This window comes from Ornithorhynchus anatinus, chromosome 5 (assembly GCF_004115215.2).
Source record: "Ornithorhynchus anatinus isolate Pmale09 chromosome 5, mOrnAna1.pri.v4, whole genome shotgun sequence".
NCBI classification, from domain to species: Eukaryota; Metazoa; Chordata; class Mammalia; order Monotremata; family Ornithorhynchidae; genus Ornithorhynchus; species Ornithorhynchus anatinus.
In genome coordinates, this window is record NC_041732.1 from 72,489,911 (window position 1) to 72,516,025 (window position 26,115).

General features: G+C 55.9%; 1 protein-coding gene across 1 annotated transcript; it reads left to right on the forward strand.

The window, feature by feature from the left end:
* Positions 1-1,690: 1,690 nt before the first annotated feature.
* Positions 1,691-24,401, forward strand: GPR153 (G protein-coupled receptor 153). The gene is made up of 6 exons (XM_029066899.1): positions 1,691-1,748; positions 9,720-10,239; positions 14,330-14,759; positions 21,148-21,337; positions 22,628-22,809; positions 23,563-24,401. The coding sequence occupies exons 2-6, from the start codon at positions 9,884-9,886 to the stop codon at positions 24,340-24,342; spliced, it is 1,938 nt and encodes a 645-aa protein (XP_028922732.1). The 5' UTR covers positions 1,691-1,748; positions 9,720-9,883; the 3' UTR covers positions 24,343-24,401.
* The last annotated feature ends 1,714 nt before the right edge of the window (positions 24,402-26,115 follow it).

Genomic DNA, 26,115 nt, shown 5'->3' on the forward strand with positions numbered 1-26,115 from the left:
AGGAGGGGGAGGAGGAGAAGGAGGGAGCTGGAAGGCAGGAGGAGGAGGAAGCTGGAAAGGAGGAGGAGGAAGAGGAGGAGGAGGAGGAGAGAACTGTCAGGGAGGAGGAGGAGGAGGAGGAGGAAGCGGAGGGAACTGGCAGGGAAGAGGAGGGGGGAACTGGTAGAGGAGAGGAGGTGGAGGGGAGGAGGAGGAGGGAGCTAGAGGGGAAAGAGAAGGGAGGCGGAGGAGGGGGCGGAGGCGGAGAAGGAAGGCGGAGGAGGAAAAGGAGGAGGAGGAGGGGGAAGAGGAGGGAACTGGCAGGGAAGAGGAGGGGGGAACTGGTAGAGGAGAGGAGGTGGAGGGGAGGAGGAGGAGGGAGCTAGAGGGGAAAGAGAAGGGAGGCGGAGGAGGGGGCGGAGGCGGAGAAGGAAGGCGGAGGAGGAAAAGGAGGAGGAGGAGGGGGAGGAGGAGGAGGAGGGGGAGAAGGAGGAGGAGGGGGAGGAGGAGGACGGGGGAGGCGTCGGTGGAGGGAGCCGGTGGAGAGAAGGATGAGCGAGCTGGCCGGGGAGGAGGAGGGGGCAGCGTTGGGCAGCACATCCCTCCTCCCTCCCACCCACCCCAGGAGGCCTGCCCGGGGACAGCGGAGGAAAGAGGCGGAGACCTCAGTGGTACAGGGGTAGGAGAGGGAGGGCGGGAAGGACTGGAGTCCCGGTGGGAGTCCTCTTTCCACGTGGGTCTCCCTCCCCGACCCGCACCCGCACCCGGGGAGTTGGGGGGGAGGGGGGCCGAGACCAGAGGGTCCCGGCCTGGCACTCTCCTTGGCCGGGGTGCCCGAGGCCAGGGGATTGGCTCGGAAGATCGGGGCGCCCGGGAAGAAGGGCTGGAGCTGGGCTGGAGCTGGGCTGGAGCTGGGCTGGAGCTGGGCTGGAGCTGGGCTGGAGCTGGACCGTCCTGTCCAGGCGCAGTTGGGGACAGCAGGGCCCCGGGTGGGCGCGGGCGGGGGGGTCCCGCCCTCGGGGGGAGGACGAGCCTGGGCGTGGCCGGCGGGGGCCCAGGGGGGCGGTCACTTCACTGCCGTGGCCCAGTCCTACCCCCGCCCACGTCCTGCTCCCTGGGATGCCCCCTCCCCAGACGGCCTGTCCGGGCCGGACCGACGACCAGGTTGGGCTCGGTGAGCGGCGGCGGCCGCCGGTGCCAGGCGCCCTCGTCCCGCAGCAGGGGAGGTGGGCGAGGGACGGCCGGGGGGCGGGGGGCAGCCAGGAGGGCGGCCTGGGGGAGGCGGCGGGTCTCCCCGGGCCGGTTGGGCGGGGCGCGGGGGGCCGGGTCTCGGCTGAGGCATGCGCCCTGCTCCCGCCCCCCCGGACCCCGCGCCCCCCGGCCCGGCCCGCCCCGCCCCGCCCCCCGAGCCCCTCCCCGAGCCCGCCAGGCTGGGGAGCGCCGCGGTCGAGCGGCCCGCCGGGTGCCCGAAGCCCCCGGGACAGGGCAGGACCGGACCGGACCGGGCAGGGGGCGAAGGGCAGCTCCGGGAGGATGCTCCGGGCCCGGGGCCGCTCCGCCGCCAGCGACCCCCGCGGCTCCCTGCAGCCCGCGCTCCGTCCGGGGCGGTGGGCACCGGGGCCGGGGGCACAGCGCGACCCGGGATCGGGGTCGGGGTCGGGGTCGGGGCCCGGGCCGGGGCCGGAGGGGGCCGGAGCAGCGCCCACCGAGCGCGGGGCGGGGAGCCGTCCGGAGCGGGGAGGCCGGAGAGCGGGTCCCACAGCCCAGGGGTAAGTGCCCGCCCGGCCGGGCAGCGGGCGGGCAGGGGGCGGGCAGGGGGCGGGCATCGTTCGAGGATCGGGCGGACCGGAGGGACGGACTGACGGACAGGGGGTCCGGCCTGGCGAGGGGCGAGGGGCGACCGGGCAGGGAGCCGCCGGGGCGAGGACTGTGAGAGCCCCTGGGACGGTCCCGGGATGATCCTCGGACGGTCCTGGGAGCGGCCCTGGGACGGTCCTGCGATGATCCCGGGGCGGTCCCGGGAGCGGCCCTGGGACGGTCCTGGGATGATCCCGGGACGGTCCCGGGAGCGGCCCTGAGACGGTCCTGCGATCATCCCGGGGCGGTCCCGGGAGCGGCCCTGGGACGGTCCTGGGATGTTCCTCGAACGGTCCTGGGAGCGGCCCTGGGACGGTCCTGGGATGATCCTGGGGCGGTCCGGGGAGAGGCCCTGGGACATTCCTGGGATGTTCCTGGGTTGGTCCTGGGAGAGGCGTTGGTCTCTTCTGTCTCGGGCCGGGGCCGCTTCCGCGGGACCGGACGGAGGACGGGGTTTCGGGAAGACTCCCCCGTCCACCCCCGAGCCCAGGACGAGAGCGTTGCGGGGCCTCCCGAAAGTTTGCGGTCAAAGGTGCGAATCCCCAAACTTACCGCCCGCCAAGCACCTGGTCCGGGAGGGAGGAGGGAGTCCAACCCGGCCCTGATCTCGGCCCTGCCCCCCACAGGGAGGCGCCCAGACCCCCAGACCCCGGACCCCCAGCTCCAGACCCCCAGACTCTCAGACCCCAAGACGCCGTCGCCGCTTGCTGCCTCGGGGCAGGGACGGCCTAATAATAATAATAATAATAATAATAATAATAATAATGGCATGTGTTAAGCGCTTTCTATGTTCCAAGCACTTTTCTAAGCCCTGGGGTAGATCCAAGGTAATCAATTTGTCCCACGTGGGGCTCACAGTCCTAATCCCCATTTTACAGATGAGGTAATTGAGGCACAGAGACGTTAAATGGCTCGCCCGAGGCCTTGCCTAGTGGCAAGAGCACGGGCTTGGGAGTCAGAGGTCTTGGGTTCGAATCCTGACGCCGCCACTTATCTGCTGTGGGATCTTGGGCAAGTCACTTGCCTTCTCTGTGCCTCGGTTACCTCATCTGTAAAACGGGGATTGAGACGGCGAGCCCCACGTGGGACAGGGACCGTCTCCAACCCCGTTACCTCGTATCTACCCTAGAGCTTAGAACACTGCTCGGCACATAGAAAGGGCTCATACCATAATTATTATTATTATTATTATTATTATTATTAAAGCGGCGCTCCCCGCAGAGCCGCTCGGAGAGGGACGGGGCGGGGCGCGGTGGACGGGACGGACAGAGAGGGCCAAGTCTATCCTGAGCCAAGCGCTCAGTCCTCTCCTCCCCTCGGGTTCCTGGGGCGGGGGGCGGGACCTGCCGGCCTCCGGTCGGGGCTGCTGTGGGGCCCGAGTTCAGGACCAGCCAACCCCCTGCCCCGATCCCCGGGGACGAAAGGCGACACGAAGCGTCGGGGCCTCCCGCACCGGCCCCGGATGGCGGCGAGGGGCAGCGGGGCGGTCCTTTCCGGACAAGCCCCCACCTCCAGCCCCGGAACGACCTCGGGGACCCACACCCCGAGTTTCCGGGGTCCCCCCGGCCCTTGGGGTCCGGAGGCAGCTTGGCTTAGTGGAAAGATCCCGAGCTTGGGAGTCCGAGCTCGTGGGTTCTAATCCCGGCTCCTCCACTTATCTGCTGTGTGACCTTGGGCAAGCCACTTAACTTCTCTGTGCCTCAGTTACCTCATCTGTAAAAATGGGGATTAAAAACTGTGAGCCCCACGTGGGACAATCTGATTACCCTGTATCTACTCCCGCGTTTACAGTGCTCAGCACATAGGAAGCGCTTAACAAATACTATTATTATTATTATCCCGGCCTGGGGAGGAGCCGCAGATGGGCCCCGGCCCGGCCGGCTGGCGTCCGGCTAAAAGGTCGCCCACCAGCTCGCCCTTACTGACCCCCCCGGAGCCCAGGCAGAAGGACCGGTCCCGTCTGGGGCCCGGGGACACTTGTCTGGGGGAGGGCAGCTCAGCCTGCCCACTTTGGAATCGCGAATTCGGGGGAAACCGGAGCGTGCGGGGCAGCCAGGACGGAGGACGCCGCTCAGCCCTCAGCTCGGACCTTCCATTCGTTCGTTCATTCCATCGTATTTATTGAGCGCAGAGCACTGTCCTAAGCGCCGGGGAAAGTACCGTACGGCAATAAAAGGGAGCCGATCTCTGCCCACAACGAGCTCACAGTCTAGAGGGGGCGGGGAGACAGACATCAATATAAGCAAACATCCGTATAAATAAATAAAATCGTCCCCTCCGCGGAACCTGCGTGGAGAGACACGTTCCGGGCCACGTGAATTCCTCTCCTCCCCTTCTCTTGCCCACCCCTTTCCGCTTCACCTCGACTTGCTCCGTTTGGTCTTTCCCCCTCCCCGCCCCAAAGCATTTATGTATATATAAAAATACATAAGCATATACATAAGTGCTCATAAATATATATACATAAATGCTCATAAATATACATAAATGCTCGTGTATTCATAAATATATAGATAAATATATATAATTCTATTTATTTATATTAATGCCTGTTTATTTGCTGCGAGGTCTGTCTCCCCCCCCAAAAAAATAATAATTATGGTATCAAGCGTTTACTATGTGCCACGCACTGTTCTAAGCTCTAGACTGTAAACCCGTTGTGGGCAGGGATTGTCTCTATTGCTATACTGTACTTTCCAAGCGCTTAGTATTCATTCATTCCATCGTATTTATTGAGCGCTTACTGTGTGCAGAGCACTGTAATAAGCGCTTGGAATATACGATTCGGCAACAGTAGTACAGCGCTCTGCACACAGTCAGGACTCAGTAAATACGATGGAATGAATGAATGACCCCAGACGGCTGGTACCTGGGCTGCCCAATGCCGGACCGAAAGCAGAGGGAGAGACAGGCCCCGAAGATCCAATCTGCCTCTCCCTGCTTCTCTTCCTCCGCCGCCCACCCTCCTGTCCAGGCAACTATTCCCGGCAAGGAAGGGTCCCTCTGGCCTGGGAGATCTGCAACCTAATAGACCCCCCCTCCTCCTCCCCCACGGCTGGGGCTGAAAGCATGGCTCTTCATGATGCCAGGCGGAGCGAGGGGTCTCCAACCTTTTTCTCCGCAGCCCGCCGGAGAAAAACACTCTCCACGCCACAAGGGAGAGGCAGCTCCAGGCTTCAGTGCTTTGCAGTGAAACGTCCAGCCAGCTCCAGCCAACCCTCCAGGCTGTGAGCTCGTTGTGGGCAGGGATAGTCACTCTTTATTAATAATAATAATGCTATTTGTTACGCACTTACAATGTGCCAAGCACTGTTCCACGCACTGGGTTGTAGTGCACTTACCCAAGTGCTTAGTACAATGCTCTGTGCACAAGGGCTTAATAAATGCGATTGAATGAATGAATTAATTCAATCAATGGCATGTACTGAGCGCTTACTGTGTGCAGAGCATTGTACTAAGCACTTGGAAAAGTATAACAGAGTTGTTAGACGTGATCCCTGCCCACAAGGATCCAGCAGTCTGCTGTGAACTCCCTCATTTGTGTGACGGGCTGGTCTGGGAGGAAATCGGAAACTCCCGGGAGTCAAGGAGACCTGGCCGCGGGGTCTCGAGTGCAACACTGGGAAACCCGCGCTGAAAGAGATCACCGGAAAGTGCAGTATGACGGGCTTAGGTTAGAAATAAGAAAGAACATTCTGACTTTGAGCGTTGACAACCCTTCAGTGGGTTTCAGTAGGAGTCTCATATGGATGTGTAGGGGGTGAGAGGAGGCTCAGAAACCTTGCGAGGAGAGTAGATTTGAGTGACTTCTTGATTTGAGATTTCTCCCTAGCTCCCATTTTGCAATTCCTTCCTCCTGCTCGCTAGCCGGGCCTGGGCTCCGGATCAAAATTTCCCACTCCGAGGTCCATGTTCCCAGGGGACCAGGCTGGATCCCCCGCATCTAGAGGTCAGCTGGACACTTTTTCTGACACTGGAGCAACTCCTCCCTGCACCTTGCTCTCAGGGACCCAGGCAAGGTGGGTTGGAAGAGTAGCCCTGAGCCTGTCCTATGGTCCTGGCTGAGACTGGATCTGACACAAGTTATGACCCTTCAAATCTGTAGAATGCTTTTATTTCTCCTGGAGTGCTGTCACATTGATCTCATTTTGACTTCTTAACATCCACTGGGAGGTAGAGAAAGACAGAGGTGATTATTATCCCCTTTTTAAAGGCTGGGAAACTGAGACCCCAGAGAAATGGAGTGACTTGCTTGAAAGCACACACAACAGTGCTATTGACAGGAGTGGGACTAGAACCCAGGCCTCCTGACTCCCAGATTTATGCTTTTTCTAATCTCCTAGAGATGCAATTCACAGGATCATCATTTCAGAGTTCCGCTGTTTCAAGCAATGTGGACTGGATGTTGTGATTAGACCTGAGGCCTCTTTGAGAGGGATTCCCAAGTCCACACCCCACACTCCACAGCCCCATCTTTTCCTTTCGTCAGGGTGATCCAGTCTACTTGTCAATTAGACAGGAGAGGGACTTAGGTAGACTGAAAATGGTTCAGGTTGCGAGGTTTAGGAAGTTGTCGAATCTCATTCTTGGGGGAACAGATTCTCAGCAGGCTGAGCTAGGCAAGGAACAATCCTGCTTGGAGATAGGAGGATGGACATGGTCATCTGTCCAGGACTGTGGTCCTTTCACCTTGGTGCTGGTGGTCCAGGGAGGGGCCTTTGGTCTGGGAGCAGAGGTTAAAGGGCTATCTCTGGACCATCTCAAGTCAGGTCCTCAGGTCTGGCAGGGTCACTGCCTGTTTGGTCCAGGAACAGGGCTGAGTATATTCTCTCCATCTGACAGGGGTGTGGGGGCCAGGCTGGGAGGGTGGTGGTGAGGGGGTCCTGTAAGAATTCACTTGGGATTTCAACTTTCCCTTTCCTATCTTCATTCCTCAGGAGAACTGTGTTTTACCTATCTGTAAGACTAAATTGTTATGGCAGTGCCAGAGGAAGGAAAAATATGTCTCTTCCCAGCATGGCCTAGTAGAGAGAGCATGGATTTGGGAATCAGAGGACTTGTGTTCTAATCCCAGCTCAGCCACCGTCTGCTGGGTGACCTTGGGCAAACCACTTGACTTCTCTGTGTCTCAGTTACCTTATCTGTAAAGAAGGGATTAAGACTATAAACCCTATTTGGGACAGGGATTGTATCCAGCTGATTTTCTTAAATTTACCCCATTGCTAAGTAAAGTGTCTGGCACACAGTAAACATGGCCTAGTGGAGACCATGAGCCTGGGAGGGTTCGAATCCCGGCTCCGCTTCTTCTCTGCTGTGTGACCTTGGGTGAGTCAACTAACGTCTCCGTGTCTCAGGTCTCTCATCTGTAAAATGGGGATTAAGATCGTGAGCCCCACGTGGAACAGCGACTGAGTCCAACCTGATTAGCTTGTGCCTATCCCAGCGCTTAGAACGGTGCTTGACGCATAGTAATTGCTTAACAAATACCGTCGTCATCATCTCATCATCATCAACAAATACCATAAAAAATAAAAATTGTCCAAAGTAACTCTGCTTTCCAGTCCCCCTGAGACCAACAGGAGACGTCACTGCCACCAAGTATGTGGGCTCAGTCTCCTCTGTTCTAAGCCTCCAAGGAGCAGCATCCCCCGGATCTCCTGTTTAGAGCCTGAATCCTTACTACCCTCTACTTTGTCCTCCCAGCCCACCCACACTATTAACCTCCTGCTCTCCTTCCCCTCTACCCACCCTATTCCCAGGAAATGCCTCATGTTTTAACACTTTACTTCCAGGTAGCTCATCATTTTGTCTTAGCCTTTTTGATCAACCCCCTATGCCTATGGTGGGGGGATGGAGATGAGGCAGAGTACCCAGAAAGTGGATCTTTCTCTCCATGGGTGACTGGTGCCTCTCCCCAACCACCCATATCTATCTAACATAAGCCGTCCTAAAATCCCTTCTTCTCTTCCAACATTAACTGATTAATCCTCAGTACCCCAAGTCATGTCAACCCAAAGTCCACCCTTAGCCATTATGTATAATAGTAATAATAATCATAATAATATTACTATAATAATAATACTATTACTATTATTATGATATTTGTTAAATTCTTACTAAGCGTCAAACTCCGTTTTAACCCTTGGGATAGATGCAAGTTAATCAGGTTGGACACAATCCCTGTCCTCCAGTAGGGCTTACAGTCTAAATAGGAGGGAAAACAAGTATTAGATCTCCAATACACAGGTGGGGAAACTGAGGCACAGGTAAGTTAAGTGACTTACCCAAGGTCACAGCAGGTAGGTGGCAGAGACAGGATTAGAATGCAGGTCCTCTGACTCCCAGTCCCATGCTTGTTCCACTAGGCCCCAATCCTGACCACTTAAGTATATATGTATATCCAATTGTACATTCAATTATTCATTCTGATTTATTTTGATATTTCATCTTGGCATACTCATTTTGCCACCTATCTGAACCTTGTTCTCCCATTATTTGTAAGTCATTTTGTATAACTGCCTTCGCCATTCAATTAAAGCTCCTACTTGTACTCTCCCAATCAGTCAGTAATTACTGAGTTCCAACTGTGTGCAGAGCACTGTACTAAGTACATGGGAGCAGAGGGAGAACAAATGATCCCAGCTTTAAGGAGTTTAAAATCGAGTGGGGAAGATAAGCACAAAATAAATAAAAGATAAATGGAAGGAGAGAATGGAATGATGGATGGGGGGGAAGAGAAAGTGCTTAAAGAGAGTAAGCAGTCGATGTGGTGTCCAAATGGTATGGTTGGTTGTGAGTGTATAAGTGCAGAAGTGATGCGGAACTGCTGAGCTGGTAATTGGGAGGTTTTGACCTGGGGAGAAGAAAAATTGATCGTCAAAAGTCTCCCAGAGAAGGTGGGATTTCAGATGGGCTTTGAGAATGGGGATTGACCAGACCTGTGGTCTGGTCAATTTGAAAGGGATGGGATTGAGGAGAGGGTGTTCCAGTCAGGAGGAAAGACATTAGCAAGGGGTCAGGAGCAAGGGAGAGAAAAAGAATGAGACATAATGAATAGGTTAGCTTGAGGGGAACAAATAGTGTGAGCTGAGAGGTAGTGGTAGCAGAAAGGGAATAAGAAGGGAAGGATGCAATTCATCCACAGTTCAGCTCACAGCCTGTTGTGCGTCTGTCCTGCCCAAGGAGTATCTCATCCCGAACCCAATCCAGAGTCTGACCCTCCCAAGGAGTATCCTTTCCCCTTAAAAAGTATCTGTTCCCCACAAGGAGGGTTTTGTAAGTGATGGCTTTGGGAAACCCCTGAGCCGAAATTTCCAGCCATCCAATCTGTGGTTCTGTGGGTTCAAGGGGAGGATCCACTTTGGCCCTGGGGCCAACAGGATGGCAAACTGGGCTCGAGGTATAGACCAGTCCCAGGAAGCCCAGTTTGGTTCTGACTGGACACCGTTGCCCCCAGGCAGACCTGAAGCTATCACCACTCTGGGAGGGCAGTGGTGGTTAGCCTGGGCAAACCTCATCCCTCACTTTTCCCCTAATGACAGCCTGACCCCAGAGTCCCCCAGTTGGCTGTCCAGAAGGATAACTGGGCTTTAATGGGTGTGGTGAATGGGCCTGGCAATGAGCCTGAGTTGGCACAAATTTTGAAATGGACTGGTACCACCATCTTCATTAGCCAGTGAAAACCCAAAAGAGCTCCTGGGCCCAGAGCCTAGCACCATCTCTTCCCTTCCCTGCCCTGCTCTGGTCAGAACACATTGAGCCCAGGGACCCGAGGGCAGTGCTCTGCACACTCCAAGTGCTTAATAAATACTATTAGTACTTCTACTGCTGGGGAGCAGCCAGTTTGGCCAGGGGCTGCTCAACTCCTCTTTCTGTGCCCACAGGTCGTGGAGTCCCGGGGTCTATTCTCTCTGAGGGGGGTTGTTCCGCTCCCCTCCCTGTGCCAGCCGGTGGAGCCCGGGGCTCCTCCAGAGGATGCCCGTGCCACCCCCAGACTGCCTCCCGCCCTGCTCTTGGCCCAGGCTGCGTGGGACCTGCCTCTTCCGCCATGAATGATGAAGAAAGGCTGCCCAACAACGCGGTGGCCTGGCTGGCCTGCGCCGGCATCTCACTGCTGGCCAACACCTGGGGGATCCTGAGCGTCAGCGCCAAGCAGAAGAAGTGGAAGCCACTGGAGTTCCTGATCTGCACACTGGCAGGCACGCACATGCTTAACCTGGCCATCCCCATCACCATGTACTCGGTGGTGCAGTTGCGCCGGCGCCACTCGGAGTACGAGTGGAACGAAGGTCTCTGCAAGGTTTTCGTGTCCACCTTCTATACCCTCACGCTGGTCACCTGCTTCTCCGTCACCTCTCTGTCCTACCACCGCATGTGGATGGTCCGCTGGCCAGTCAACTACAGGTAAGGGGTCTGGGAGGACTGAGAAGGCGGGAGGGAGGGAGGAAGGGAGGAGAGGGGAAGATGCCTGGCCCTTACAGGCTGGTGCTTCACCCTTTCTCCTGCCCATCAGGGGCTGTTGAGCTCTGGTGGAGGGTTGTGGTGGGATCCTGGGGGAGAGGGTTCCCTGGGCTCCCCAGAATATGAGAATGCATGTTCCGCCCCCCCAACATCAGTGCTTTTTTGATCAAATCCTGGCCAGGCATGAGGAGTGACCCTGTTCTCTGCAATCATCCTACTCAGCCTTCTCAGGAATGTTAGTCCTGAGCTTGGGCCTTCAGCCCACAGCCCATTGTCTGGTCCCCTGGCCTGGAACTCTTGGAAATTCTCAGTCCGGAAGGAGCAGTGGGGGAGTTTTTAGCTAAATGGGGCCTCAGATCCGAAGGAGACAGAGAAGGAAGAGAGAGGGCAGAAGCCTTAGAGTGTGTGTGTGTGTGTGCGTGTGCGCGCCTGGGTGTATGTGTGTGTAAGGACTAGAGGGCTGTGGGGAGATGGCTGTGGGGAGATGGGTGTGGGCTTGTGCACAGAGAATCTGGGCATCTGCATGAGTGTGCCGTGTGGCTGTGTAAAGGAATGAGGTAAGATGTGGGTGGGTATCTAGAGTATATGAATATTTGTGGGTGGATTTGGGTGTGCAAAGGTGTAAAGGGGTTCTTAATGTGTCTGTGGGGGAGTGTAGGGGTCTGTGTATGTGCATGTGTGTGAGGGATGTGTGTGCATGTATTGGTTTGTGTGTTTGGTGGTGTGCATGCTTCGGCTAGTGTTTGTGTTGGTGTAGGTTTATACCTTCCCCTCTCAGGGTCACACCTGGAGAGTTTCCAGTACTCTACCAGTCTCGACTACAGGAGGGAGAGTCAAGCAGAGGTCTGTCCATCCCATTCCTAGCTTGGGCAGTGGCTAACAAGCAGAAGGCAATCTGCTACAGGTCAAACCTCACCTGTGCTGGGAGAGAGTCGAGGGTGGAGACTCAAGTTGACTGCGGGGAAGATGACAGTGGTAAACCACTTCTGCATTTTTACCAAGAAAACTCTAGGGTTACACTACCGGAACGATCGCAGATGGAGGTGGGGTGTTCTGGGAGAGATACGTCCATGGTGTCGCTATGGGTCGGAGAGGACTCGGCGGCATAAGACAAGACAAACTGTATTCGTTGGGTGGGTGTGAGTGTTGGTATATATGGGTGTATTGGTATGAGAGGGTTTGTTTGTGCTAGTGTGCTTGCTTGTGAATGTGTCTGAGCTGTTTTGAGTCCCCGAACCTCGACCCAGCCCTTTGCTCCCTTCCCTGAGGCTGGTGGCTCTTGTGGAGAATGGAGCTGGAGCAGAAAGGGGTTGGGGCTGAGACTTCTTGCAGCAGGTGAGGATAACACCCACCCAGGGCTGGGCCGGGCCGGGCCGGGCTGGGCCGGGCTGGGCCGCTGGGAGGGAGCCTCCAGGGGAAACAGTCCCAGGCTGGGGGCTCACTGGTCTCTAAGGCCCTGGGGGCTGAGCCTTTTCCCAGTTCTCTGGGGCTGAGCTGGCGGGAGAGTGAGGATTCAGAAGCGGGCGAAGGACCATGGACTGGAAGGCTGGAGGGGCCCTCTCGGCCACGGGCAGAAGCTGCCTTCCCCTGCTGCCAGAAGCCCCAGCCCCCAGGCCTTTTCTGCTCCAGCTCCATTGCCATTTCTCTGCCTGCCTGACCGGCAGGGAGGGTGGCAAAGAGCTCACCCACAGAGGGAAACATTTCTGTTGGGTTTCGAGAGGGGGTGCACTAATACCACCTTGGTCTCTCTCCGGCAAGCTCAGTCCCAGGACTCTTCCATTCTGAACCTGTGGGGCTGCTGAGGGGAGACACCTGGGGGCTCGACCGGTCTGGAGCCTGATAGTCTTCCTCGCACAGTCGGAGAAGCGATAGGGGAGGGACGGCTCCCTGCTGCCCTCTTGGAGCTCCCTGGGCTGGCTCTCCGACACCCACCTCCAGAGCCTCTGTTGGGCTGCGATGTCATGGTAGTAAAAATCCTGAGCATTTAGATAGACCCACACCCACCTCTGCTCCTTCATTCTCAACCGGTTTGGATTTTTATCCCCACTTTACGAATCGGGAAACTGAGGCCCAGAGAGGGAAAGAGACTTTCCCAAGGTCACCCAGCTCTTCACCCTCAAAGTCCCCATCACCCGACTCCAAGGCTCTGCTCTTCTCCCAGAAGAGACCACCCCAGGCCACACCCCCCAGTTCTAAGGGAGAGGCCATTGGCAGTGCCCACCGTGAGGGTGGGTCCAGAATTCCTGCCACGGAGACCACGCCCCTTCCCCCTCACAGGACACAGTCCATAAAGCCGCCCCCTTCCTTGTTCAGAAAATGAGCCTGCTACAGCTGCTGTTTCTGCCTCTGGCTTTTGCCTCCTGGAGGGCAGGATCTATCATGAAATTATGGTTTAGAAACATCATGATTGAAGTCATCCTGCCTCCCCTTAGTGCTAGCCTGCTCTCCATGCCAGCCTACCCCAGGCCTGGCAGAGAAGGCCGAGGCTCTGAGGCCCTGGAAGTTGGCAGAACTGGGAGTGGTTCCCAGCCATCTGCTCAGGCGGACATCTCAGGCGGGAGGCGAGGGACTCCAGGGGCCCCAGGAACTGTAGGGCGGAGCCAGGGGGCTTGGGCAGTCTCAGCTGGGCACTGCCCTTTCCACCACCAATGTTTGTTTTTCCAGGAGCAGAGAGGGGCCCAGGCCACTTTGAGCTGTTTGTTTTCCAAAGTAAAAATAGGCCTGATGGATGGAGGGTGCCTCTCCCTGAGAAGGCGGGGGGGGGGAAGGGAAAAAGAAGGGCAAGGTAGGCGTGGCTGGAAGGAGCAAGATGAAGAGGCCCCATTATGTTTTTTGATGCTCTATTGCCTGTCATAGAAGGAAGCCCTCCCCCTCCCTTCAAAGCACACACAACCCAATAATAATTAATAATTATGATATTTGTTAAGTGCTGACTATGTCCCAAGCAATGTATTAAGCATGCTAATCATCTTGGACCTGGTCTCTGTCGTATATGGGGCTCACAGTCTAAGGATGGGGATTATTCTCCATTTTACAGATGAGGAAACTGAGGCACAGAAAAGTAAGTGAGTTGCCCAAGGTCTCACAGAAGACAAGTGGTAGAGCTGGGATTAGACCCAAGTGCTCTGACACCCAGGCCTGTGCTCTTTCCACTGGGCCTCACTACTTTCCAAGTGAATTTCTGACACGAGTTAACCAAACTGGCTAGACTTGCTCCAAATAGATCACACCGAAATCTTTGCTCTTGGCTTCGGGGTGTTGGTGCGGGGTGAGTTGCAATTCTGAGATATGGAGTGAAGCCTTTTGATCGTAAGCCATCTGACAAGGAGGAAGTTTGGGTATATGGAATGTTGCCATATGCCTAGAGTCATGTGTCTGATGTGGCCTCTTATGTTTGTAAACTCCTGGAGGGCAGGGACTAAGGGCTCTTCCTGTCCCACGCTTCAAATGTCTGACCCAGTCCTGGACACTAGAGATTGGTGTCCCAGCAAAGCTGTGTGTTGGGCCCAGAAATTCATGTTTCTGTGGTGATCCAGTTTGGGCCTGGTTGGAGTCTACAGTGGTAAAGTCCAATCCCCACCCTTGTTCCATGGTTACTGAATGGTTGGGGCTGGGACAGCCCATCTCTGGTGTGAAGTGTCCGGAGAAGTGTAGGGGTGAATTCATCTCAGAAGTGGAAGGGATTATTTCATATGTTTGGGGCTAGGAGAGAGAGGAGAAGGGCTTAGTCTATTCCCAAGGTGGGGCAGAAAGAGGAGTTTCGCCCATTTAGGAAGGTGAAGAGGTATGCTCTTCTCTGGACCTCAGTTTCCCTTTCTGTTTATGGGACAAATCCTGCTCTCTCCTCCAAGTGTGAGACCACAGCTGGGGAAGACTGAAAGAAAGGGGCCGGGCCAGAGGGGGGAAATGGAAGGGTCTGATTCTGGATGTCCTTCTGAGGTCTTGTCAGGGGTTGGGCTCCCAATCCAGAGAGGAGCCCTTAGCATGTGCCCTTCACACCCCGATCCCACTCTAACCTTCTGCCCCGTTTCAGGCTAAGCAACACCAAGAAGCAGGCGGTTCACACAGTTATGGGCATCTGGATGGTGTCTTTCATCCTCTCCACCCTGCCCGCTGTAGGCTGGCACGACACCACCGAGCGCTTCTACGCCCACGACTGTCGCTTCATCGTCACTGAGATTGGGCTGGGCTTCGGGGTCTGCTTCCTGCTCCTCATCGGGGGTAGCGTGGCCATGGGCGTGGTCTGCATGGGCATCGCCCTCTTCCAGACCCTCACGCTTCAGGCAGGCCCCAGCCAGGACCGCCACCGGTTCACCGTGCCCACCATTGTGGTGGAGGATGCCCAGGGCAAGCGGCGCTCATACATCGATGGTTCCGAGCCCGTCAAGACCTCTCTGCAGATCACGTACCTCATCACCGCTGTTGTCGTCACCTATGACTGCCTGATGGGCCTCCCCATCTTGGTGAGTGGAATCGGTGGGAAGCGGGGTGGGGGAGCTTTCCGAGAGACACCTTGGGGGGTCTGAGCACAGCATTAACCCAGTCTTGGCCGGGGGGTGGTGGTTAGGACCGTGTCTCTAGGAGGGCAGGAGGGACAATATCAATGGATTCCAGAGGAGGGACACCTCTGCGGGGCCGGGGAACTGAGCCTGGAGGGTTGAGAGCCGATATCTGTGGGGTCGTGGTGGCTGACTCTGGGCGGATAAGGGGCCTGTATTTGTGGGGTTGTGGGTGCTCTCTCTGGAGGATCAAGGGCTTGTATTCTTGGGGTTGTGAGTGCTCTCCCTGGCGAGTCGGGGTGTGTATTTATGGGGCTGTCTGGGGGAGGTCGGGCCTGTATTACTGGGGTTATGGGTGTTCTCTCTTGGGGACAGGGGCTTGTATTCTTGGTGTTGGGGGTGCTCTCTCTGAGGGGACAGGGGTTTCTTTCTTGGGACTGTGGCTGCTCTCTCTGGGGAATTAGGGGTATGTATTCAGGGTGCTCTCTGGGGAAGGGTCAGGGCTCTGTATTCATGGAGTTGTGGGTGCTCTCTCTGGTGGGTCAGAGGCCTGTAGTTGTGGAGTTGTAAGGAATCAGGGACCTATACCTCTGGAGTTGGGGTATGTCTACTGAGGTCCGGGGTGGGCCGTACCTGGAGTCAGGGAACTGTGTCTGCAGGGTCAGGAGGAAGTCTCCTTGGGGATCTGGGAACCAACTCTGTCTGCAGAGGGTCCCTCAGCCCAGTCTTTTGAGTTGCTCTGCTCAGATTGTGATGGAGTGAGGCGAGTAACAGGCTTGGGTGCAGCTTACTCCCCCCACCGAGGGCTGCATGGCCAGAGGCTCCCGCAGAAGGGAAGGAATATTAAAGCACTTTTTCCCTGTCGTCTTTCCTGTGATGGATGACCAGAGGGTAGGGGGACGGGGCCCAGGGGGCAGAAGAACTGACTCAGCACCCTTCCCCAGCATCCCCTCCCCACCCCCAAGAAAAGAGGCAGTGACTTGAGAGAAGCTGCAGCTCTGCCAGCCCGTAATTTGTTTTAGCATCTGTCTCCATTGCTAGACTCTAAGCTATTTGAGGGCAGGGATCATGTCTAATATTCCAAGCACTTAGTGCAGTGCTCTGCAAAGAGTAAGCACTCAAAAAATAACCTGGCCTTGTGGATAGAGCAGAGGTCTGGGAGTCCAAAGGACCTGGGTTCTAATTCCAGCTCCACCACTCATCTGCTGTGTGACCTTGGCTAAGTCACTTAACTTCTCTATGCCTCAGTTACTTCATCTGTAAAATGAGAATTAAGACTGCGAGCCCCATATGGCTCAGGGACTGTGTCCCTGATTAGCTTGTATCTACCCCAGCACTTAAAACAGTGCCTGGCACGTAGTAAGCACTTAACAAATACCATCGTCAGCAGAATCATCAAGAAATACGACAACCACGAGGGGAGAAATGGGGGTACCAAGGCTCTTCATTCTGCCCTGCCGCTCCCAGGGTAGTTGGGAACAAGGCAGTCAGAACGGTCCATTCTCCCCCTCCCCTCTCTCTCTGCTTCCACAACCCACCACTGGCTCCAGCGCCAGGCCACAGTGGGCATTAACCCAGCTGAGCAGGTTGATGCCTCTGCAGCTGCATCTCGATCCTCCCTCTCCCCCTCCCCACCCAGCGGGACCCGGCTGGGAGCAGCCCACCCTCCCCAGCCTACCCTCACCCTTCAATTTGGCCACTTCTTCTTGGAGTTGTTTAGGATCCCTACCCCCAGCCCACAGATCACTGCCACGGTGGAATAGAGAGACCCCAGTGGCCCTTGGGAAACAACTGAAATGCCATTTTCTCACCCCAAAGTGGGTGGACCCGGCAAGGGACAGCAAAGGCAGTCCAGGCCTGCAATGGGAAAGGAAGAAGACGGACATCTCCTTCCCTGGGTACCTTTCCAACTTGTGGGAGGCAGCACTGGACTGTCTCTTCTTCTGACAGCTCCCAGATCCCAACCTACCTCCCCACTCCCTGTCTGCCTCAGCTTCTAAATTGTTTCCATCTCCTCGACTTCCCGGGTTTCATTTTCCTTCATGTATTATGCTGCAGTAACAAGGAGAACCACTGAAGCTAAGGCTGGTAGGTGGCGGGGCAGGATTGCAGGTGGCAAACGGGGTTTAGAAGCCAAGACCAATCATTCTAAGGTTGTGTGCGGAGGTCAGCTCTGTCTATGGACAGACTACTTGTCTCAGCCTGCTTCCCTCCAAGGCTGAGGGAGAAAGCCAGAACTGGACAGAACAAGGTCTTCTCCAGTGGCCAGCTGGCCACCACCCCCAGTCCCTGAAAGCCCACTGCCACTATGGTGGCTGAGGTGGAGGGGAGGGGGACAGGGGAGGGTCATTCATTCATTCATTCAATATTTATTGAGCGCTTACTGTATGCAGAGCACTGTACTAAGCACTTGGAATGTATAATTCAGCAACAGATAGAGGCAATCCCTGCCCAATAATGGGCTCACAGTCTAAAAGGGGGAGACAGACAACAAAACAAAACGAGTAGTCAGGCATCAATATCATCAAGATAAATAGAATCATAGATATATACACATCATTAATAAAATAGAGAAATAAATAATATATACAAATAGGCACAAGTGCTGTGGGGAGGGGATGGGGTAGAGCAGAGGGAGGGAGTAGGGAGAATGAGGAGGAGAGGTGGGGGGAGGAAAAGGTAGGGCTCAGTCTGGGAAGGCCTCCTGGAGGAGGTGAGTTCTAAGTAGGGCTTTGAAGAGGGGAAGAGAGTTAGTTTGGCGGACGTGAGGGTCCTGCTTTTCAGGTAGAAATTGTTTTTACTTTCAGCTCCACTTCCTTTCCCCCCAGGTCCCCGGCTCCCAGCCTTCGGCTTAAGGAGAGTTGGCCAGTGTCCAGTCAGATCTGTCCTGCATCCTTGCACACAGCTCTTGCCATCTTTCATGAATTGGAGGCTTGTCTTCCCCACAAAAGGACCAGGGGTTAAGGGCTGAAACGCCAGGTAGCCTGTGGGGAGGGTGTCACGGGAATTCCACTTGGGCCTGAGTAAGATCCAGATCCTCCATCTGGAAAGTAGAGCTCTCGGCTCCAGGCCTGGGGCATCCCACCCACTGTGGAGGCCTTGGGCCTGGAATAGTTTGGGAGGATTCTTGTCGGAAGTGTCAGGATGGACTCTGAGGTCACACTGGGTGGTCTGAGATGGTCTGCGATGGTGGTCTCAATCCTGCCCTGCCCCCACTGACCTACATACTGGCCCTTGCGGACATCTCCAACCCCTAGGACTCCCTGCTTCAACCAGACTCCCTGGCAACTCGTTCCCCAGGAAGAAACAATGTCCCTGGGTCAGGGGCACGGACAGCCCATCAGACAGGTCTGGGGGTCAAAGGCTGCCAGGGCCCTGGGCAGTGCAGATGGAAGCTTTAGCTAACCAGCAGGCCCAGAAGTGAAGACTCTTCTCTCTTGGCCTGGGCACTGGCTGTCGCATCAGCTCTGCACCTGTCCTTGGGCTTCTTGAAATGTGCTGCCTGTCTGGATCCGGCCCACTCAGAACATTGGGTCCCCCGGCCTCATCCTCTGTCTCCCCCTCTGTGTTGCTCCAGAGAGAAAAATGAGAAATAAGCAACATTCATGGCATCAGCTCCATGGGACAGTGACCCCAGGAGCCCCAGATCATGGAATGGAGACTATCATTGCTGTTACTAGTGCCCTTATTTCTCCGTCACTCTCTCTCCTGGCCAACACTTGTGAGGAAAGAAAGAGTTACTCATTGACTCAGCGGAGATGGTTTGAGTTCTGCCAATTCTGCACAAGTCAGTCGGTCAGTCAGTCAGCTGTATTTCGTGAGAGTTTATGGTGTGCAGAGCACTCTACTAAGCGCTCGGGAGATTACAATTTAACAGTAAACAGACATATTTTCTGCCCACAATGAGCTTACAGTCTAGAGGGGGAGAGAGACATTAATAAAAGTAAATGTTACAGATATGTACATAAATGCTGTGAGATTGGGAGGGGGGGATAAATAAAAGGAGCAAGTCAGGGTGATGCAGAAGGGAGTTGGAGAAGAGGAAAGGAGGGCTTAGTCAGAGAAGGTTAAGTCCACCTGTTGAACAAAGCTCTCTCTGCCAGGATCAGAGAGAACATGAGCAGCCTGGAGAGAAGCTCAGGAAAAGCAGCATGGCCTAGTGGGTAGAGCATGGGCCTGGGAGCTAGAAGGATCTGGGTTGTAATCCTAGCTCCACCACTTGCATGTTCTGTGACCTTGAGCAAGTCACAACTTCTCTGTGCTTTAGTTACTTTATCTGTAAAACTGGGATTAAGACTGTGAACCCCATGTGGGACATTGATTGTGTTCATTCATTCATTCGTTCAATCGTGCACTGTACTAAGCACTTAGAAAATACAATTCAGCAACAAAGAGTGACAATCCCTGCCCATAACGGGCTCACAGTCTAGAAGGGGGGAGACAGACATCAAAACAAGTAAACAGGCATCAATAGCATTATTATAAATAAATAGAATTATAGATATATACACATCAGAACAAGTAAACAGGCATTAATATAAATAAATAGAATTTAGAAATGTACATGTATATATACAATTGAGGTGGGGTGGGGAGGGGGTAATAATAATAATAATAATGATGGTATTTGTTAAGCACTTACTATGTGCCAAGCACTGTTCTAAGCACTGGGATAGATACTAGGTAATCATGTTGTGCAACTTGGGGCTCACAGTCTTAATTCCCTTTTTACAGATGAGGTAACTGAGGCAGAGAGAGGTTAAGTGGCTTGCCCAAGGTTACCCAGCAAACAAGTGGAGGAGCCAGGATTAGAACCCACATCCTCTGACTCCCAAGCCCGTGGTTTTTCCACTAAGCCATGCTGCAAGGGGGCGAGTCGGGGCAATGGGGATTGAGGCACAGTGAGAAGGTTAGCTCCAAAGGAGCGGAGTGTGCCGGCTGGGATGTAGAAGAAGTGAAGGGAGGGGGCAAGGTGACAGAGAGCTTTGAAACCAATACTGAGGAATTTTTGCTTGATATGGAGGTTGATAGACAACCACTGAAGATTTTTGAGGAGGGGGGTGACATGCTCAGAACATTTCTGTAGAAATATAATCCAGGCAGCAGAGTGAAGTGGGGAGAGACAGGAGGTTGGGAGATCAGAAAGGATGCTGATGCAGTAATCCAGTAGGGATAGGATGAGTGATTGAATAGCCTGTGTCTGCCCTAGCACTTAGTTCAGTGCCTGGCACATAGTAAGTGCTAAACAAATGCCATAAAAAAAATCCTGTGGCTTTGCGCAAGTTCTTCATAAGGGCCCCAAACTAGGAGAGTCTATACCTACCCTTGCCCCAACCCTAACCCCACCCCAACCCCAGTCACAGTATTACAATAATAACATTAATTTCAACTCATTTAATTAGCAACTTCCTTCAAAGGGCTCAAAGCTCAGTCCCAACCATGATCTCCTTCAGTCTCAGGAAAGGGCCACTGTTGTTTTACCCATTTTACAGGTGGGGGTTCGGAGAGGTGAAATGACTTGCTTGAAGTCACAGTGTGAGTCAGCTTTGGAGCCACAAAAGGCCCGAAGCCTCCAACTCTTAGCATCGGGCTTTGCCCACTGGACCAGTGGTTTCCATCCGATGTGGCCATGGCACACAGGTCTGGTTTGGGGATCTCCCAGTCGTGTGCTCTAGGAATCCTGGGTACTGCCATAGTTCATTTCATTGTATATGCGCAGGCAGGCTCCCCCGCCGGCTTACACATGCTCTGAGTGAACTTAGGACTGTTTTCATTATGAGCCCATGTGTTGAAGCAGCATGGAGAAGCAGCGTGACCTGTGGATAGAGCACAGGCCAGGGAGTCAGAAGGACCTGGATTCTAATCCCAGCTCTGCCACTTGTCTGCTGCGTGACCTTGTGCAAGTCACTTCACTTCTCTACGCCTGTTATCTCATCTGTAAAATGGGGATTAAGACTGGGAGCCCCATGAGGTACAGGGACTGTCCCCCACTGATTAGCTTGTATCTACCCCAGGGCTTAGTACAGTGCCTGGCACGTAGTGCTTAACAAATACCACGTTTATTATTATTATTATTATTAATAAAGACATGAGGAGCCATCTGTAAGTGGCCCCCACAGGCTCAGATGACAGAGGAGGGCCATAATGTCATAGTGCTGCAAAATGGCAAGAATGGGGATGTTTGTAAAGGGTTGAGCTGCATGTGGGAGCTGGGAGTCCCCGCTGAGGTTGCTGCCTCTCACACAGTCCCCCAAGTGTGCTGGTGCCCATGTCGGAGCCTGGATCTTGGACTGGGTGGCCCTTGGGCCTGAGCCAGGAGCAATTTTGCTCAGGGTCTGACGTTCCCATGCAGGTGGTGAGCTTTGCCAGCCTCAAGTCGGACACGTCCTACACCTGGATGGTTCTGTGTGTGCTCTGGTGCTCCGTGGCTCAGTCTCTGCTCTTCCCCCTCTTCCTCTGGGCCTGTGACCGCTACCGAGCGGACATCAAGGCTATCTGGGAGAAGTGCGTGGCCCTCATGTCCAACGACGACACGGACGAAGGTGGGAATCGGGGTGGGAGGGGAGGGAGGGTGAACTGACTCTTTCCCCTGATGCTGGGGGCTCTGAGGCCCAGCTCTTCCCCAATACCTCCCCACCCTCCCCAGAGACCCGGCAAGGCCAGAAAAGATACAGGTTGGGGGTGAGGCAAAGGGGGAGGGGAGATGGGAGGTGGCCAGGAACCACACTGGGTTTTTGAGAGTTTGAGAAAGGACTGAATTCCTCCCCTTTCCAATGTCCCCTTGCTCTGCCCAGCTTGTGCCCTCTCCAGCGTGAGTTTGATAAAAATCATCGTCCATTCCCACCTGCTCCAGCCAAGGTTCAGCTCCTAGTGCTGAGACTGGTACCAAAGACACTTAAATACTCTTTAGGATGCACTCGGATTCCTTCCAACAATTTAAAAATTGAGATTTATGAAGCAGCATGGCTTGGTGGAAAGAGCATGGGCCTGGGAATCAGAGGACCTAGGGTCTAATCCCAGCTCTGTCACGTCAGCTGGGTGACCTTGGGATGTCACTTAACTTCTCTGTGCCTCAGTTACCTCATCTGTAAAATGAGGATTCAATCCTACTCATTTCCACTTAGACTGTGAACCCCATGTGGGACAGGGACTGTGTCCAACCTGATTAGCTTTGATCTACCCCAGCACTTATGAGAAGCAGCATGGTGTAGCGGATAAAGCACGGGCCTGGGAGTCACAAGAATCTGGGTTCTAATGCCGGCTCCGCCAATTGTCTGCTGTGTGATCTTGGGCGAGTCACTTCACTTCTCTTGGGCTCAGTTACATCATCTGTAAAATGGGGATTGAGATGGTGAGTCCCACATGGGACTTACATAGTAAGCACTTCCATTATTATTATTGCTATTGTTAATTTATCTAAACTCACCTAGTAGTAGTAATCGTATTTATTGATGATATTGCTGCTAATGGTATTTGTTAAGTGTTCACTATGTGCCAGGCACTGAACTAAGCGGTGGGGTAGATACAAGCTAATCACCACAATTATTATTACTATTAATAACAGTGCTTGGCACATAGTAAGTGCTTAACAAGTGCCATAAAAAGTAAAATAACCTCAGTCACCTCCTCCCGTCCTCTGGATTCCAGCCTATGGTGAATGCCACAGCTTCCAGGCTCTTGGCACTGCTTGGAGGGAGTCCTCTGGCCCCTTTCCCAGCTTCCCCGCTGACAAGTGGCCCTTCTGAGGCTCCCACTAGGCAGGCTCCCGCACGGCTGTCGGCCCCGACCTCTGCCGGGGCGCTGACACCGGACCCGGGCCTGGCCTCTCGCAGAGAGCCTGGACGCGGGGCTGCAGACGGACCTGATGTACGAGCGGCCCTTTGACTACAGCTACGGCGGGGAAGTGCTGGCCCTGGACCCTCTGGCCAAGTACGACTTCCCCACCCTGGAGAGAGGCTTCCCCCGGCTCTACCCGCTGCGGCCAACGCCGGAGGACAAGATGCAATACCTCCAGGTAATCGGTGGGGAGGAGGCCTAGCGGGGCAGGAGGGATGACGGCGGGGCCCTGGAGACCACCCAGCCCCCAGCCGTTGCGGCCCTGGGCTCCTTCCCACCCTACAGCAGATCCGGCGCCCGGCAGCTGACCAGAGGAGCCAGCATCATTTCTGCCCTAAATTTGAGGCTGAACGGGACCAGGCATCGGGCGAAGCCTCATTTAATGTTAATTAATGGTGATGGGGAGCTCACCGTCACCCCCGCAGCGAAAGCAGCCCCCTTCCTAGGGTAAGGGTATGGTCTCCTGTTGGTTTGTTCCCCAGGAGGGGGTTAGAGGCAGGCATCTTCGGATGGGGAAACGGAGGTACGTTCCAGGGCGTGCCCCAGGCCATGAGAAGCAGCGTGGCCTCGTGGATAGAGCACGGGCCTGGGAGTCAGAAGGGCGTGGGTTCCAATCCCGGCTCCACCACTTGTCTGCTGTGTGACCTTGGGCAAGTCACTTCCCGTCCCTGCGCCTCAATTACCTCATCTGTAAAATGGGGATCGAGACTGTGAGCCCCACGAGGGACAGGGACTGCATCCAACCCAACTTGCTGTATCAACCCCAGCGCTCAGTACAGTGCCTGGCACACAGTAAGCGCTTAACAAAGACCATAATAATTATTATTATTACGTGGCAACGGGCCAGCTGGTCCGGGACCCCGGACTCCACCCGTTGGCCCTGGCGTCCATGTCCAGGAACAGGGTCTCTCTGCCCGTCTCCCCTCCCCAGGTCCCTCCCACCCGGCGCTACTCCCACGACGAGACGGACATGTGGCCGGCGGGCCCGCCGCCGGTCTACTTGCACCGCTGGGGCTCCAGTGAGGACATGGCCACCCTGGCCCGGCTGGTGCTGCCCCCGCGGGCCACCCGGCGGCGGCGGGGCAGCCTGGCGGCCTCCCTGGAAGAAAGCGCCCCCGACCGCCAGCGCCGGCGGTCGGCGGAGAGCCTGCTGACCCTGCGCTCCTTCCCCCGGGAGGAGCTGGCCGCCGGGGGCAAGTTCGCCTGCTTCAGCCGGGAGGAGGTGGTCAGCTTCATCGACGAGTCGCCCCTCCCCAGCCCCGGCCGGACCCCCCGCCGGACCCCCCATCGGACGAGCCTCGGCCGCTCCTCTTCTGTCTCCCTGCTCCCCGACGCCTTGGCCTCGGCCTCCCTCGCCCACGTGGCCCTGACCGACTTGGAGAGGGAGGCCCAGGCCCCTCGACGCCTCTCGGCCCGGATGCCAGGCTGCCTGCTGGCCCTGCCCGGGCCGTGCTGCCCTCCTCCAGACCGCCACCCTCCGGGCCTCGCCATCCGCCTCGACCTGGGCGAGGCTTCGCCCGGGCGGGACGCCCCGGATGGCCCGGGGCCCTTTCGGACCAGCTTGAGCGCGGCCTGGGGTGACCAGGACGGGCTGCGCAAGGCCGGGAGCAAGGCCGGGAGCAAGGCCGGCAGCTGCAGCTTCCTCGGCTCGCCCTCCTCCTCTTCCGGGTACATCACCTTCCACTCCGACTCCATCGGCTCCGCTTCGTAGGCCCCGAGACTCACCGACCCCCGCATCGCCCCCACCCTCTGCCCCTGCCCCTGCCCTATCCCCTCCCTGCCTCTCCCCCTACCCTTATCCTGACTCTCCCCCTACCCACCCATGTCTACCCCCTCCCCTCCCTACCTCTCCCCCTACCCCTATCCCGACTCTCCCCCTACCCACCTACATCTCTCCCATCCCCTCCCTGCCTCTCCCTCTACCCCTACCGTGACTCTCCCCCCACCCACCCACATCTCCCCCATCCCCTCCCTGCCTCTCCCCTTACCCCTGCCCTGATTCTCCCCTTACCCCTACCCTGATTCTCCCCCTACCCACCCGCATCTCCCCCATCCCCACCCTGCGTCTCCCCCTACCACCATCCTTCATCTCCTTGCGCCACTCTTCCCCCTGCCCAAACCCCCCTTTCCCCCTGCCCCCGCCCCACACCTCCTCCCGGGAGAGCGGGGAGGGCGCGGGAAGGGTTTGCCGGCCCATTTTCTCTCGCCTCTACCTTCCCCAGTTTGGTCCCTTTTCGGGGATGGAGAGGAAGTGGCACCGGTCAAAGCACCAAAGAGACTTGAATACCAGTGTTCGTGCAGTCACGCTGGGACCCCGGGTCACAGGCTGGGCCCTGCCCTGCCCTTCCCAGCCTGTGGAGATGCCCCTGGCTCATCCCAGCCACAGTCGCAGGGCAGAGAGGTTTGGTTGGAGCTGCACGCGGGGCAGCAGGGGGAAGGGGCCCAGGGGACAGGGGACAGAGACAGGGCAGGGCCGGGCAGCCTCCTATACACACACCCGCCTGCACCCATTCCCCTGCACTCCCGTCAAGGTCATGGGTGCCCTTGGGTATGGAAAACGAGGCAGACGCCACGGGAGCAGACCCTCCACTTCCCACTCTAGGTGGGCTCCAGGGTCCGCAAAAGTGAAAACCTTCCCAGTAGGAGCTGCCCCTTCCCCTCCCCCAGCCCTGCTGATTCTGCCCGTGCCCTTCCCTCCCTGCCACCAACTCCTTTAGCTCCTGCTGCTCCCCTGGGTATCAGGGGGCTGGGGACTCGGGGTGCCTTGCAGCACACACTCCCAGCATGGGGTGCCAGATAGTGTTCACCGAGACGTTGGATGGCTGGGTCCGGTCCTGGGAGGGGGCCAGCCTCGGAGACTCTGGGCCTCCGGCTGGATGAGGAGGACAGGTAACTCCAGTGTGAGGCAGGGGCTAGACAGAAATCCCGGGGAAATATTTTACCAGCCAGATGGAATAGTTGGAGAGGAGGGGAAGACTGAGAAGGACACCCGCAGTGGGGTGAATTGATTCTCCCCCTTTAAATGCCCGGGGAACAGATTGATGCCTAGGCCAGATTGAGACGTTTGTCCTATTTTCCAATCGCGATCTCCCTCCCTGCTGTTTAAGCCTGGTCTTCTTGGACTGTCACTGTCCCTTTTGTCTGCCTTTCTTGAAAAAAGATGGGAGGGAGAGCCCTCGAGGGAGAGGCAGTGTGGTGAGTTGTGCTGTATTAGGGTGAGGGGAGCATGTCATTGCCAGAGAAGGGTTGAAATTCAGGTGATGATTTGAAGAAACAGTTGTGAATGAGGTTCTGAAGATTGTAGGTTCCTGGCTGGGATTGAGATGCCTTTAGAGCAGGAACCAGCTTCCCCACCTGCTGAGTGCCCGTAGCTTTCAGAAATGGATGCTCTGAATGACCTCAAATTGGGAGAAATCACCCCTTCAAACCCCCTATTCCCTTTTTCCACTGTGACCCTCCCTCCAGAGGAAGAACGCTCCTCCTT

Coding starts and splice junctions, on each gene's coding strand:
- GPR153 (XM_029066899.1), top strand. CDS start 9,884: ATGAATGATGAAGAAAGGCTGCCCAACAACGCGGTGGCCTGGCTGGCC. Junction 14,760..21,147: donor TGATGGGCCTCCCCATCTTG/GTGAGTGGAATC, acceptor GTTCCCATGCAG/GTGGTGAGCTTTGCCAGCCT. Junction 21,338..22,627: donor CAACGACGACACGGACGAAG/GTGGGAATCGGG, acceptor GGCCTCTCGCAG/AGAGCCTGGACGCGGGGCTG.